The 16,317-nt window shown below is 41.5% G+C and overlaps 1 protein-coding gene across 5 annotated transcripts in view; it reads right to left on the minus strand.

Moving 5' to 3' along the window:
• Positions 1-10,724, minus strand: part of xpo1b (exportin 1 b) — a 28,690-nt gene extending 17,966 nt beyond the window's left edge. Inside the window, exons 1-4 of one of the 5 annotated variants that reach the window (XM_084562452.1) lie at positions 10,345-10,724; positions 8,599-8,730; positions 8,280-8,381; positions 2,053-2,125 (exon numbers count right to left, since the gene is read on the minus strand). In XM_084562452.1, coding sequence (XP_084418578.1) covers positions 2,053-2,125; positions 8,280-8,381; positions 8,599-8,724 — 301 coding nt within the window. In that variant the 5' untranslated portion in view covers positions 8,725-8,730; positions 10,345-10,724. Of the gene's footprint in view, positions 1-2,052; positions 2,126-6,412; positions 6,480-6,661; positions 6,717-8,279; positions 8,382-8,598; positions 8,731-8,861; positions 9,963-10,344 lie in introns of those variants that run through there. The other 4 variants (XM_084562453.1, XM_084562454.1, XM_084562456.1 and 1 more) reach the window with 4 other exon arrangements.
• Between the last annotated feature and the right edge of the window lie 5,593 nt (positions 10,725-16,317).

Raw genomic sequence — 16,317 nt, forward strand, 5'->3', positions numbered from 1 at the left:
GAAGAAGAAGCAGCAGCAGCATCGGAAGAAGAAGGAGAAGGAGAAAGAAGCATTGGAGTAAGAGGAAGTAGAAGAAGAAGCAGCAGTATTGGAGGAAGAGGAAGAAGAACAAGAAAAAGCAGCATTGGAAGAAGAAGGAGAAGAAGAAGCAGCAGCAGCATTGGAAGAAGAAGAAGAAGCAGCAGCATTGGAAGAAGAATGAGAAGAAGAACAAGAAGCAGCATTGGAAGAAGAATGAGAAGAAGAACAAGAAGCAGCATTGGAAGAAGAATGAGAAGAAGAACAAGAAGCAGCATTGGAAGAAGAATGAGAAGAAGAACAAGAAGCAGCATTGGAAGAAGAATGAGAAGAAGAACAAGAAGGAGAAGAAGAAGAAGCAGCAGCATTGGAAGAAGAATGAGAAGAAGAACAAGAAGCAGCATTGGAAGAAGAATGAGAAGAAGAACAAGAAGCAGCATTGGAAGAAGAATGAGAAGAAGAACAAGAAGAAGGAGAAGAAGAAGAAGAAGCAGCATTGTAAGAAGAAGGAGAAGAAGAAGAAGAAGCAGTAGCATTGGAAGAAGAAGAAGAAGCAGCATTGGAAGAAGAAGGAGAAGAAGAAGAAGAAGCAGCATTGGAAGAAGAATGAGAAGAAGAACAAGAAGCAGCATTGGAAGACGAATGAGAAGAAGAACAAGAAGCAGCATTGGAAGAAGAATGAGAAGAAGAACAAGAAGCAGCATTGGAAGAAGAATGAGAAGAAGAACAAGAAGCAGCATTGGAAGAAGGAGAAGAAGAAGAAGCAGCAGCATTGGAAGAAGCAGTAGCATTGGAAAAAGAAGGAGAAGAAGAAGAAGAAGCAGTAGCATTGGAAGAAGAAGAAGAAGAAGAAGCAGCATTGGAAGAAGAAGAAGAAGAAGAAGCAGCATTGGAAGAAGAAGAAGAAGAAGCAGCATTGGAAGAAGAAGAAGAAGAAGAAGAAGAAAAAGAAGAAGAAGAAGAAGCAGCAGCAGCAGCATTGGAAGAAGAATGAGAAGAAGAACAAGAAGCAGCATTGGAAGAAGAAGAAGAAGAAGAAGAAGAAGAAGAAGCAGCAGCAGCAGCATTGGAAGAAGACGACCAAGAAGAAGAAGACAAAGAAGAAAAAGAAGAAGAACTGAAATTAAAGAAGTAGAAGAACTGAAAGCAGCAGCAGCAGCAGCATTGGAAGACATATATAATATTATATAGATAACAACTTACTTGTGTCATGTGTTTTAAGACATACTAAGACATACAGACCTGTCAATAGCTTGGGATACAAATATCACTTTCAATCGACCTTGGTGCAGCGGAGTACAAAGTCTGAATGTTGGGGTTCTTAGTATAAACTATAATGAATCTGTTTTAATCTGTATCTTAGACTGCGTTTAACGAAGCTGCAGGGATTTTCTGTGCAGTATAAAGTCATCCCTGAGTAAGATGGCAGCAACTTCATAACATAACCCACAACAGCTTTGTGTCTTGTCTTCCAATCTCTGTGTTCAAGCTCCATTTAACTTATCAACAACTTTCACATGGCTATGATTATTAATGGACATCTGGATTTCTTACAAAGCTCCCATGTGGCAGCCTTTACTGGTCGTTTAAAAGACTGCGGGGACACACCAGTAACTCATTCTTTGTTCTCTGGCGTGTACAATGAGAGAACGGGCCTTTAAAGAAACACTAACAGTTGTTTTTCTACAAGACATGTTGCACCTGAATGTTTTAAAAGACAGGGGCACGCAGACTTCACACACATGACGAGAGCTTTTAAATAACTTTTAACTATAGTTCCTCTACTTCCAAAACCATTACCAAAATAAGTGCTTTGTGATGTTTTGGTTGTTCACTCTAGAAAAGCTGAGCATAGTCCAACCTTTCTGCAGCAGCCAGTGCAAGCTAGTCGAGCAGAAAGCAAACCAGCATGCTTGGAAGAGGAACACCCCTCAACATGGCAACCACACGTCACATTTAAGAATAGAAAAAAAAAAAAAAAAAACACTTTAACACAGACAGAACAAGGGAACTGTGGCATAAATAAAGTTTTACCTTCACACTGATTTCTGGGGAGAATCTTCCATCTCGTTTTGATAACCGTTTCCAGAATCTGAAGAGCATAGTACTGTAACATGCAAGGAGGGAGACGCGTTAGGATGGAGTTATAACATTTAACAACATGCACTGTGTCTTATTACTTTAATACAAACCAATAAAACAGTATGAAGTGGACCAGCCTGTCATAACATTTCTAAATTGGACTGGACTGAACCACATCTTTCATGCAGATTCTGTAGTGTGCAGAACATTCACTTGCAGTTCTTTCTTTTCTCTTTTAATCTCTACAAGCAGCAGTAAGCTGGAACACTGCAGAAGTCCTGCTGTTTCTCCCAGCATCACACCAGACAGCAGAAAAATACACCAACCCATTAACCAGCTTTTTCTTTTTTTTTTGCTTGCCAGCTGATTGCTCCAGTCTAATGGGCTAAAAGAAATAATGTTTATGTTTAATATTACTCGTAACAAGCCTACACATACTACACAGGGTTGGGCATCGAGAACTGGTTTGTCAAAATGTGAATTTGTTCCGACTTGATTTGACTCCTGAAAGCAAAGTGTGAACCCGCTGTGCTTCTTCTGTCTACTTCACAAGGTGGAGCATATGTCACACAGGTATATTGTGCTTATAGTAAGACAGACGAGCGGTAAATAAAAAATAAATAAAAATAAATTAAAAAAGCACAGTAGTGAATTATTATCACGATGAAGCATTTACTGCGGCACGGCCACATTTGGAGCAACCGCTCATTCATTTGAATGGAGTAACGTTGTTGCTGATGCAGCAGGGATGTTAAAGGAACCGTATGTAGGATTGTGGCCAAAACTGGTACTGCAGTCACTTTCAAAACACTGTAGAACGGTGTATCCCCTCCCCCTCCCCCCTGACTCCAGGTTGCCAGCTAAGCTGCAGGATCCAGCGGGAACGTAGGCCGCTACAAGGAGCTTCCAATGACAAGTGACGAGTCCTACACAGTTAGTTTTTTTTCCTGTTAATAAAGTTTATGCTTCATGAGAGATGTTTTGCGAAGTATATATGTATCGCAAAAATTTACTAACGGCGATTAGCCAAATATTTCGTAAAGATGTACTGTAATACCATATTTCAGTCGGAACATAGATTGTTTTCATACCCTGCTAGTGGTGCGATATAAAGCTTTTTATGAACGCATTTAGCACGGGCGTCCATGGAAAATCCACCGTCTATATGTACGGAAGCACGGGGCTTTTAGCCTATACCAACAAACATGGTAGAATATAGCATCCAAAAGTCGAGGGTCAATTGACCTTTGGCTAAGCCCCGCCCCCCTTAGTTACTGTTGCTACGTCCGACATTCTCTTCTGGGCTGTGGTTTTCTGGTTATCTATAAGGCTCTGGTATCAACATGGCTTATGCTGTGACAGCTCTTCCTGCTGAACTTTTGTCAAACTTTTATAAAGCAGCAAATAAAGTGTCCGATGGAAGCAGGCAAAAGGGGCTGCAATATGCGTTCGAAGGCTATATTCAGGAGTGAAACGCAACGAACAACAAGGCATCCAAATAGAGGCAAAAGCATACCGGTCACAGTCAAAAAGTGAACCACCGCATATCCTATTAATCGAGACGGAGGCTGGGACTGACAATATCAAGGAGCAACACTGTTCATGCAAAGCTGGGTACGTCTCTATTCACTTCTATAATCGTTATTACGAAGCAAACGGACTAACGTTACGCACGTATAACGTTGTATTTCTTCAGCGTGTGCTAGCGTATCAACAACTATGCAACTTAAGCTGTAACGGTGATGTTTTGGTTAGTTCCACAGGGTTTTGCGCGCACATCATTGGGCTTATCCATACCCTGGCTGCTGGATATATACCGACAGTATAGCCTGCCGAGACCGAAAATACGAGACGTCTGCGTTAAAGTCAATGGAGCGCTGTGGAAAAAGTGTCGGACCCCTGTGGGAGCTGTGATTGGTCAATCTACATTCTAGGGCGGGGCTTAGCCAAAGGTCAATCCCATGCCATTCCGGACTTTGTCACGACGTATTTCGGATTCATAACGAGGTCTTTTAGGTTTAGTAACGTTATACGTGTTTTATCCGACACGTTCGTAGCTGCAGCTGTGGTAACTAGAGCAGAGCTGGCAACCCGGATGACGAAACTCTACTGACTTCGTGATTGGTAGATAGCTGGAGGGTGGCGCCTCAGACCAAAACACAACATGACAACATCAACATCAGTTGAGGGCTGCAACTCTCACTTTTAAATGACAATATCCTGACCGGACCACTGTTGTCAGTGATATAAGTATTTGAAATGAACATGATTTCTTCATGTCTAGTGACATATCAGGGCCATTTTATGATTAATTGAAATACATCTCTTACATACGGTTCCTTTAATGCAGAGAAAAGAAACTCAGACAATGCCTTGTTTCTAAAAAAAAATCACCACTGTGAAAAATAAAAATGGCTGATGATGAAGCGTAAACTCCACCTTACTGCCTCGTAAGCCTCCAAACTTATGGATCTATTGTGCAAACTGGCAACTCTGCATTTTAGTCCATGTCCAAAGCAGCAATACAGAATTAACTACCACGTTCACACCAGATAAACCACAGACACAACGACTACCACACCAATACTTAACCTCCTTAAAAAAAAGCAGAATCACCTTGTTGTTCATAATCAAATCTCCTAAAAAAAATAAAAGGTTGTTCTGCTAAATAGTTGTTTCTTGTAAAAACAATACCACACCAAGATCTGAACCACACAACTCAGTTAGAATCAACAACCAAATCCGAAATAATAACAAAAAGTTGTCGATACCCAACCCCAAACTACGTGAGTCAGATTATATTAATAATAATAAAATAATAAGATTGTTCACATTTAAGTAACGCCTAAAATCAGATCTATTTAACTGGTGTGTCACAAGGAACAGCAAGACCAACCACAGGTTTATTCTGGATCAATTTCATGATTTCATGATTTTGAAGCATGAAGAAGAAGAAAAAAAAAACATTTAATAATTTAGAAGTTAGTCTTTGATCTAGTGTTACTTCAACTGAGAACTCTTTCACCTGTAGGATCATCAATTGAGGAGAACAGAGATTCAAAAAAAAAAAAAAAAAGTAATAACGTGCTGCAGACAACGGACGCTGGAAAGATTAAAAGTGAAATCTCCTTACAGGCACACTCACTGCATGTTTCTTTGTGCAGACCTGGTATTAACATGTGTCCTGGGTAATCTAATCACAAGTGGGCAGCTTTAAATACGGGTGTGAACGCATCAGAGATTGAGATCCGGTGGCCCAGACCACATTTGGCCCACGCTCTTTAAAGCAGTGTCAACACACAACACTGAGTGATTGCGACCGCAGAGTACTCTGATTTATAGCCTCATTATTCTTATTACTCTATTTTTTGGTGTTTTATTTGATCCTTTACTTTGGCATCTTACTATTTTTTTTAAAAATATATAGTTTTCTATACATATCTTTTTCATTACGTTTGTATTTTACTCCATCTCGTTGCAGTGTTCCCATAAAGTTCCTGATTCTCATTCCTGTTTGGCCAAAATTTCACATCTAGCTTTGAGAGTATGGCAGTAATCCAGATTATCACAAAATAAAAAAATGTTGTTTGTAGCCTGAGCCAGAGTCTGGAGAGTCTGCCTGCCAGTAAACACAACAGTAAAATTCAGGCATGGTTTGTGGTCCTGAAACAGAGTTTTATTTAAGATCAGATCGGGACTCAGATCGCCGGATACTGAATAGGAAAAAGATCGACCAGGACATCTCTAATATATATATTATTAAATAGATATCTAGTTATTTTTGTGGGATCTGATCATAAGTGGACACACATTCTAATGCCAGGTGTGAATGACTTTGGTCGCCCAAGGTACATGTCAATGCCAGGTGTAAACAAGTCCACGAGTGTCACCTGGCAGGCGTGCTGCACACTTATTATTATTATTACATCTTTAATTTCCCCTCTGAGGGATAAATCAAAGGATTATGAGGATCTATAGTGGACAATACACCACAAGAGGTAAGAAGAAATCAGCAAATGCCTTGTAGTGTTTCAGCTGGCAAAAGGAAATCTTTAAAAGGGGGATTCGCTGAAGAATTGAGAGGAACAGAGAGGAGAAAAGGTTGCACTGTCAAGGAGAGAGAGAGAGGGTCGAGGGCGGAAAATAGCACCATGATCCCTACAGGTGAAATAAAGTCTCTTTAAAAGAAAATTGCCTCTCTATAATGGATTCCTACTGACTGCAGCCTGCACCCTGCCTGTGTCCAATGAAACAGATGCAATAGAAACGGATGAACAGAATTCAGTCAAAGGGAATTTAAAAAAGGGTAGACCTTGTGGAGGCCTGCCGTCAAAGCCTAGCTGTGTCATGATGCACAGGATGACACACCACTTTTCTTCCTATTACAAGCCATAAACATAATGGAACATTGTGATTAATGTCAAATAGTCACAGCTTGAATTCATTTACATTTTCATATATTGTAATTATTGTAGTTACTACGAAAAAGCTCACAGTGCTTTGAAATTACGCACTTTTTGAACTAATATCAAGGTAAAGGCAGAATTCAAGAGGTGTTTACCTTTTGTTTCCTCTTTTCTAATGCCCCTATTTATTTGGCAAATTACAAATTAAAACTAGGAAAAAAAAAATTGTTAATACATCAACATTAGTAATCAATGTCAGTGGTTAAAAGCAATCTTACAGGCAAACTTACGTAGCAAAGAAAAAGGCAAATGTCGTCATTGCTTTGAGGAAGTTGTGGATGTGTTTATTTCATCATATAAGATTACGCTCAATCAGTTTCAATACCATAATCAATTTATCGTTTTGCTGATCTTCCAATGGACCTGAATACTTGGAAAGTCAGTGACTTTACGACTCACAGTTTGCTTCACCACCTGTATCAGTGCACACTTATCAGCAGAGACACACTGTAAAGACACGGGAACCGATTTGTGGACTTCGAGTACAAGCGGAAAAGGAGTCTGGGATGTTAATCATTAATCAATAATTGTATTATTATGATTGTAATGGCAGTTTTTTTATCTGTGCTCTTTATTTTTTTTACTACTCTGGTCGTAAAAAGGTAACGCACCAAATATAAATCAACAAGTAGTTCGCAAAAACATCCTGAATGGCCGTTCAGAGAAGAAGAAAAACAGAACCGATCGAATCAATCACAACGATTCAGGAGGCGATCTCTGCACAACAGTTTGTAGCTCTCCCCAGCTCGTCCTAGCTCTTCTGGTGTCTCAGACTACTGCCACCTGCTGGCATCGAGAGTTATGTGAACTCACGCATGCGGAAAAACGCACGTTAACACTTTGTAATTGGCTGTACTCTTGTGTTAGCCTGGCTCCGCCTGCCTACGTACTTCCGCTCATTTGCATTCCCTACAGTACTCCGTCTGGAATAGCTTGATCCGCTAACGTTTACTCCGGCCAACTGGTTGGCGAACCAATCAGCGAACAGAGGGCGGGTCTGAGAGCGATTACGTTTCAGTTGCGCGCCGAGTTTGAAATGTTTACACAAACGGAGACGGATATACTCGAAGCCATTCGCTCCGTTGTGGATATGCTTCCTGGCATTACAGCACTTTTATTCCAATTTCGCGTCCTTAATTGCAATGGGGGATGGTAGAGTAGCGATTTGTTTACTTGTTGCGTTCTTGAAAGCGGAAGTACGAGGCAGCAGAGCCTGAAGGCTCCGGCGCATAACATACGTCATTACCAAACGTTAGTGATTGGTTAAAGGAACTCCGATGATTTTAAACCTCAAACTGTGCCCTCCCACCAGGAAATAAACATTTGCCAATGGAGCTATCCAGGCTACTCTTGTGCAGTGTGTTTATCCAAACGCAACTTTTGGTTTAGACATGAGGCAATGCCACAGTCTGACTCTGTTGCCAACACTTCTTTGATGTCTGTTTGGTGTGTTCTGGCCTTTAGGGCACTAGATAAATACCACTAATACTCAATTTCTGCTAGAGTTAAGTGCTTCTGTGATATCTGCTATCAGCACTGCTTTCAATAAGAATCCACCATAAAGCATTTTTTATATAAATATGGTAAAAGCAAACTGTTGTTGCACAGAAATAACGCTTATTTGTTTTTGTGTACTTTCCAAATAAAATGAGTTCTTCCTCAAAGCACAAGCAAGTGTCTTTTTGCTGATTTTCAAGACTGCAGCGAGCTTACTTTGGTGTTCATGTTCTGGGAAAACTCAAGGATGGTGTCCACTCTCGTCCAGGCGTCCGGGTGCTCCTTTAAGTGCGTCAACACTTCCTGTGCCATTCTTTGCTGTGAAACAAGCATGGATGACACTTTAGACTCATGACGAGATGTCATTATGAGATTTGCACATCTGTGGTGTGGGGAAACAGTCATTTAGACTCATCCGTCATATGACACTCATGTGAATCTGTCACTCCCAGATAAGATTTGCTTTACAGATAAAATGTGCAAGGAGAGATGGTTTTTAGATCAGGCGTGAGTTAATAGAAACACAGAAACATACCTGTGGTCCCACCCCGTGATATAGACAGTTCACTACATTATCCAGCAGGTTGATATCCAGTTTCTGGTTGAAGTCCAGCAGCTGCTGTGCTGCATGGTCTGCTAACATTGTCATAATTGCTGGCATAGAGCTCTGCAACAAGGACAACAGAGGGAGGGGTCATGAGTGCACTGAACACATTCAAAGAGCAAAGTCATGTGAACTGTGTGTTTAGAAACAATTCCAAACAGCTGACCGTATAACAAACATCCCCCTAGACCCACCAGTGAGCCGTCATTTTTTAAGAAGTTAAGCTCACGGTGTCACATGCTGTTCAAAAAAAAAAAAAAAACATACAAAGGAAATTAAAATTCTGTCATTTCTTCTGCTGGACTGAGTTTAGATAACGGCAAACTGGCATGCTTTGGTCTGCCCCAGGAGTCAGGACTTGCAAAGGAGGGGGGGAGAATCCATGCAGTAAAGACAAATTAACTTAATCATCTCACTCAGAGGCTGATAACATTGTAGACACGTCTCCAAAAGGTCAATTAACCTTAACTTTATTATTGATAGTGAGCTTTTAGTAAGTGGCACCACTATCTTTCAATAATAATAAAAAGAAATAGGTCAATATTGATCAGCAAACGGTTGAGTAAACCATTCATAAAACTCAATGACATTCCCCGGGTGGTTTAAAACAAACAAACCCAACAATAGACTCTAACGTGGAAACAAGTGTCTCCATATTGTCCCCCTCTCTCTCTTTCTACAGATCACACACTATTTATTATTCCACGACCATTTTAACACGATTAAACGAGCCATGTGCCTGATAAACAAGACGACGTCACGTTGTTTACATCTGTAAGTGCGGAGCTAACTCCTCCAAAACCAAAACACACCCACCCGCAACACACAAAAAAAATAAATTAAAAAAAACACGCAACAATCCCTGACAACACTGCACAATCAATGCAGTTAAAGCGACTTTGCTGGAAAAGTTAGTAGGGGTTTCACTGTGGCATAGCTAATGTGTGTGCTAATAGCGCGCTAGCCACCGTAAGCTAACAGTCACTACGCTGTGTTTCCAACTAGCGTTAGCAGCCGTGTTGCACACTTCACATGTGGCTCACTACAACCACTCCCACCACCAGGATACCAGGGGACGGAGGACGCTCCATACATTAATATTTTTTCCCCACCACCACCACCGCTACGTTTTAACTTCGCTTCTGCTCCAGACTGGACACGGCTTGTCCCTGCTCTGGCTCTTCTACGGGATAAAGTTAACACTTAGCCGCCGCTAAGTACCTTAGCAACATCAATCTGACATCCGCTCACATCACGCACTACGGAGCGATGCTGCCGTGGTGGGAGACAGGCACGGATTTAATTTAATCACAAACCGGTTGTGGTTATTTATTCGTCTGCAATGTAACGTGACAAGATGCAGTTTGTGTTTAGTTTAAAAAAAAAAAAAAAAAAAGTTACAGTACTTCCTCTCTTAGCTAATCCGTGCATAAGTGCTGAATGCTAGCTAGCGGTCAGTCGATGGCTACTCGGTGCCACTGATGCTACTGCGTTTTGAATTAGCGTTTATTATCGTGAGCACTATGACAGACTATGTAAACTACCGACACAAACGCAACTTAACCCGCTATAAAATACAATTTATTCCGCGTATATAAAGATAAAAACAGCCAAGAAACGTTAATCACAGCATGGCAGTTTTTTTTTTTTTTGCACTTCACCCCAGTTATTACCTACCTAAAGTCCGAGGCTCTGACTGAAAAGAGGTGGCGTTTGCCAGAGAAGCTATAAGATAATAGTGAGCACTTCGGTATCTTTTGTTAGGAAAGATTTTCCTATTTTCTGCAGCGTTGACTATCTCCAGCTCCAGCAAGTGAGTGATGTCTGGCTGGTCAGAACCACTGATGTGGATTCCCAAACTGCTATCACGGCAACGCCAGCAATCTGTAACTCCGATACATTTTACGAGACAAAGCAAAACCTTGATTCAGTAATTAATTCGTTACTTTTAATGTATTATTTTTCCAGCGGGGCGGTATAGAGGTTGTGTGCCTGTGCCTGCGCCTCCTCTCCTCTCTCTCAAGCAACTAACTCGCAACCGGTTGAAACCGGTTCAGACTGGGAGATTCCATCTCGGTTTAGTTTTCAGCCGATGGCGCCGCGTAAAGTTTGGACTTGGGGTCACGCCCACAGCGCGCTCTGATTGGCTGCGCGCTCGGCGGAGGCGTCCTACTTGCCCTCCGATTGGCGGACGCGGCTGCCAGTCAATTTCAACTCGCTCAAGCGCCCACGCGACCACTCCGCCCGGAGAGAAAAAGAGGGCAGACTCCCAACGCAGAACGGACTTGAACACGACTCCGCGAATGGCAGAATAGCGAATAAACTTCGCCTGTCACTGTTTTAACGGCACACTCAAAGGCGAATTAACTTCGCTTTAATTCACGTAAGCGGTAAAAACCACAAACGCGCAACATTAAATCCAATTTAACGACTTTTTATTTAAAAAAAAAGCCACTCTCCGTGCCTGCACCGCTACTTTTAAACGTTACAACGTCAACGGCTGTCATTGCGCACACACGCGCTGTTAGGTGCGACGAAAAGCCGCAACTGCCATTCATTTCGCCTGTTGCTTTTTTACAAGCTGGTAATTTTCCACCAGCCACGAGTGGGAGTGGTTACACGATCATGAACGCACGGGGGTTAGAAAACGACCTGGAGGGAGAATATGTTTAGCGATACTAAAAGTAAAAGGCTTTAATATGCGTCAACCGCGTGCAATTAAGTGCAAATATATATATATATATGTTTGCGTGCGCACTGTCAGTTGCGGTGCTCGCGAGGGTGTGCGTTTTTCTCCTAATTGAGCGCGCCGCTTGTCAATTGAGGATGCAAAACATGACAGCGTTCTTCTTCTTCTTCTTCTTTTTTTTTTTTTTTGTTTTTTTTCTTCTTCTGCGGTCACGTGGCTCAGCGCGCTACTTGATGGAAAAATACTGGATTTGGTGTGTAGCGGAGACAGCAAGCCTGCACGCACACACACACACACACATGCACGCACACATGCACGAGCCAGTGAAGTGGGTTCAGAGAGGATTCTTCGAAGGGCGTCTTGTGGGGTGTGTTTACCCAGCAACACCGTTTTTACCTTTGCGGTCCCTGCACGGGTCGCTTTTGGTCATTTCACGGAGCACGATGCTCCCAAGTGCTGCATGTGCACTTTCTATTTATAAAGTTCTCTTTATTTGGTAACTAGTGAAATTATTAAAGCATTTTATTGCAGGATTTGCAAGAAAAACCCTTAGATCTTGTTTTAGCTTTGCACTCTACTCCCTAAAAAGTGCATTTATTATTATAATTAATCACCTTTTTATAATAGAATAGAAACTCTAGTGTAACAATCATACTCACCTGCAGAGTATGACACGTTTTAAGGTTGTTTTTTTTATTTTGTGATTGCTTTTACTGGAAAATAAAAAAAAAAGTTGCAGTAATTCACCTGTTCTGTCTGTGCAACCGTCCCTGCACCGGTGTCCTTGGATCAGCCTCGCCACCCCCCCCCTCCTTCCCTCCCTCCAAACTGTTGGCCTATATCCGAGCCTTTGTTATTAACAAACAAGATTTCAAAGCCTATTATCTATTTGTGTGTGTGTGGATTCATGCAACGCCATTTGCCTTTGCCACCTCCTCCTTTGCTTCCACATTCCTAGAAACCTCCACTGGACACAAATGCTTTTTTTTTTTTAAGCAACGCAATCGTCTGAAGTTCAATGTCAGCCGTGCCCTGTGTGTTGCAGGATTTATTGCGTCTGAAGCTGATCCCACGTCAGGTTTAACTTTAACTGCTGTGGTTTGTCATTTGCATGTAATGCATGCTCAAAGTTGTCCATATTTGGGACATACATCAGATATGCAAGCGTGCAAGAACGACTGTCACGTCCTTTGTAATGTTTTATATATATATGTATATGCCACTGTGAAGTATATCCACGAATCAAATAAAGCAATCCTGCACAAGTGTGTGTCAGCCTTCAACTGCTGTCAAAATAAATAAAATGAATGATGATTTGCATGTAGAGTTTCACACATTCAGAGTTGGGTTTACTTGTTCTTTTCCACTCAAAGTAGGCCACACTTAAAGTGCACGTCAGTCTGATGGGGTTAAAAATAGATGTAGTACTACGATAATTCATGTAATTTCATTCAGAGAGTAGTTCTGTTCGCTGCCTGCAGGCCCTCGCTGTCCACACACACAGACACGGCCTCTCTTAGTGCAGTGCAGGAATTTGTTGTCAAACGCGTGTGAAGTTAGGAGGTAAGCAACTCTCAGTCAGGCGCAGGCTGGTTAAATCTTGTTCCGTCTGGTTGGGGCAGACCATTTACATATATTATCGTTGAACCACGCTAGGGGGCTGACCTCCATGTGGCAATCGACTGGAAAAAAAAAAGAAAACAAACTTGTAATTTGTTGTGCTGCCTCGTGCTGCTACCTGAAGCCTTGGCGTGGCGGGCTGGCAGGCTGTGTCCGGGAAAAGAGAAATGAAAGCTGCACAATTATTCATGAGGCGTCATTGCACAATAATGCCAACGTGACAGAAAAAGTCCACACGTCACTTTTAATCTACATTCCCAGGATTGTTTAATGCAACACTTCATATCAACTCATCTACTTGTGCTTATGGTCACGTAGTTGATGCAGGAGATATTATCTGTTAATGTGGGATGGGAACACTTATTGCCTTTTGATAAGCCTGCTGCTCCAGTCAGTGCTGTGGTCAGGACGTTATATAAACAAATAACAGCGCCATCTTCTGCAGAGCAAGTGTTGAAGACGCTCTGATATATGAGCCGGGAGCGCCGTCTGCTGGGGAAATGACAGAAACAACACACACTGCAAGTCCCAGCAGAGATATAGATGACAACCTTCATTCATTCATCTTCTGTAACTGCTTGTCCTGTGAAGGCCGGGTCGCTGGGGAGGGGGCTGGAGCCTATCCCAGCATGGGCACCTATTAGGTCTGAATTTAGAATCACCTATCGAGCATGTCTTTGGACGGTGGGAGGAAGCTGGAGTACCTGGAGAGAACCCACGCAGACACAGGGAGAACATGCAAACTCGTCTGTGAAGGTTCTCTCAGACGAGAAACATGCAAACTGGATGGAACATGCAAACTCCACACAGAAAGGCCCAGTCGTCCCATGAGCCTATCCCAGTTGTCATTGGAGCTAGAGGTGGGTTACACCCTGGACAGGTCTCCAGTCTATCGTAGGGCTGCTTCTGTAATTAATAATTATCTCAAACAGGTGGTAAAATGCAAGGGGCATCTTACCTGTGGTGCAAATCAGCTGGATATTCACTCAAGTAGTGTATTTAAGTACATTTTGTACTTTTTATTTTCCAGTTTTTCCATTTTCTGCTCCTTCATACATCTACCTCTCTACGTTTCAGGGAGGAAATGTTATTTACTGCACTATTTTCTTCTTTTCAAATCAATATTTCACACACTAAACATGGACAGTTAATGAAACTTGTTCGTATAGTTTAAAAACAGTGTATGAAGCTGTTAAATCGATCTCTATCTCACTCCTGACCTTTCTGACCTTTGCTGACTATTCATCCTGACTTGTTTTCTATTACTGTACCCACTTAACATTTTCTATTCTCATGCTTCCTGGACAGGAAGGGAGTCTATCTTTGGCCAATCTTTAGAATCACCACTGAACCTAACAAGCATGTCTTTAGACCACAGGTGTCAAACATACGGCCCGCAAGCCAAAAGCGGCCCACCAGAGAGTCCAATCTGGCCCGCAGTAGTTTGCAAAGTGTGGAAATTACATAAAAGACTCATTTCAATTTCAATTAAAATAATTACTATTCCTAATTTTCCACTGTTTCAGAAAGAGAAATGGACAAGACACAGCACTGAGACCCAGGACTAAACAAGCAACAGCAACATGCGCAAACTGCACTTATTCTTTTTAAGAAATTACATTTTTTTTGAAGGATAGTTTATTAAATGTAGACATTCTCCTAATTTACTTGTTCTTCTTTGCACTAAAACAAATGGAAAAAGTCCGGAGCTGTCGTCACTTGTAGGTTATTGTGCTGTATGTGACCCCCGAAACTAAAATGAGTTTGATGCTCCTGCTTTAGACTGTGGGAAACCCGCGTGTTTCACTTTTTGTTAATTTAGGAGCCAACTATGTGTTTGTGTAAGTCTTTTATTTTTATATCTGGGATTTTAAATGGGAGTAAAAGTCAGGGATTTTTACTTTCCTACTTATTTTCAAGCCCCAAATTATACCGAGATCACCACAATCAAGCCTCCATAAAATATTTATATAAGTTTCCATGCATTCAAACAGTATCATCAATTAAAATGTCACAAAAACTGTATTATACTTTTTACTTTTTCTGAATTTTGACACTGCGAGTTGTTTGTCTCTCCTCTAGAAGGCGCTGTCAGAATACTGAAACAAGACTCTACTAGAGGCTGCTGTTACATGGTGATGTGTGGATTTTAAAATTGTAAAAGCGCATAATTTTTCATTTGTGTTTATCAAGATTATATCAGCTCACACGTCATTCGAGGAAAAGTAAAGATAGACTTCACTCAAACCGTGTTTCTGAAAGCAAAAGCTGCTTCAAGATGTCACGCTTCGCTGCAGAGGATCAGAGCAGCATGTCCTCACCTTGTGGCTGTGACCTCATGTGAGACAGTTTTACGAAACTTATTTAAGAAATGCAAATTTAACCCGTTTCCATTTTGAAATTGAATCTGCATGAATTAAAATGAGTTCCAGTGCGAGACCAGGATGCAAGTTTGCAAGTTTTATCTTTTTGCAAAGAGGTTGAGTCGGTCACACAGAGTCTGTTGCAGTCTGCAGAAGGTGACGGTATCTGAATGGAAAAATCTTTTTTAAATGTAGCACCTGCAAATGCAAGAGCAAATGCAACTGCAAAAAAAATAAATAATAAATCCTCACATAAAAAGTTTATCTAAAGGTCAGAGCAGGTCAAGCTAAATGACAGTAATCATGCTATTAGGTTAATATCATGTCAGACTTTATCTCTGACTTTCTGGTGGTAATTATGAGAACGATAAAGAGCTTTTATAAATCAAATAGCACGGCATTCGTAACTCAATATTCTGGGGAGGATATAAATCTTCTCTATTACTCGTCGTGCTGCTACTGTAGCTTCTACCGTCGCCTTCAGGCTTGCTCTGAAAACTGAATTGAAATGAAATGTTTGAAATGAGGGGTGGCACAGTGGCGTGGTGGTTAGCACTGATGCCTCACAGGAAGGAGGTTCTGGGTTTGAGTTTGCATGTTCTCCCTGTGTCTGCGTGGGTTCTCTCCAGGTTCTCCAGCTTCCTCCCACCGTCCAAAGACATGCTCTGTGTTAGGTTCACTGGTGATCTGGAGACAAAAATGTCCAAATCACCAAAATCATACTCGCTAGTTGCTTGTAAGAATTAGTAGAACACACATAAAAATAATTCAGATTTTCAATTCTCTTTGAAAACTAGAAACATCTGTAGTTACCATGGTAACAGCAATCGGTTTTACAGTGTGCAGTGCGGACTTAATGCAGAATCTTAGGACTATTCATTCATTTATTCATTCATTCTGTAGCCGCTTGTCCTTTTGGAGGGTCGCGGGGGGGCTGTAGAGAGGCGGGGTCCACCCTGGACAGGTCTCCAGTCCATC

The sequence above is a fragment of the Chelon labrosus genome (assembly GCF_963514085.1).
Source record: "Chelon labrosus genome assembly, chromosome: 15".
NCBI lineage: Eukaryota > Metazoa > Chordata > Actinopteri > Mugiliformes > Mugilidae > Chelon > Chelon labrosus.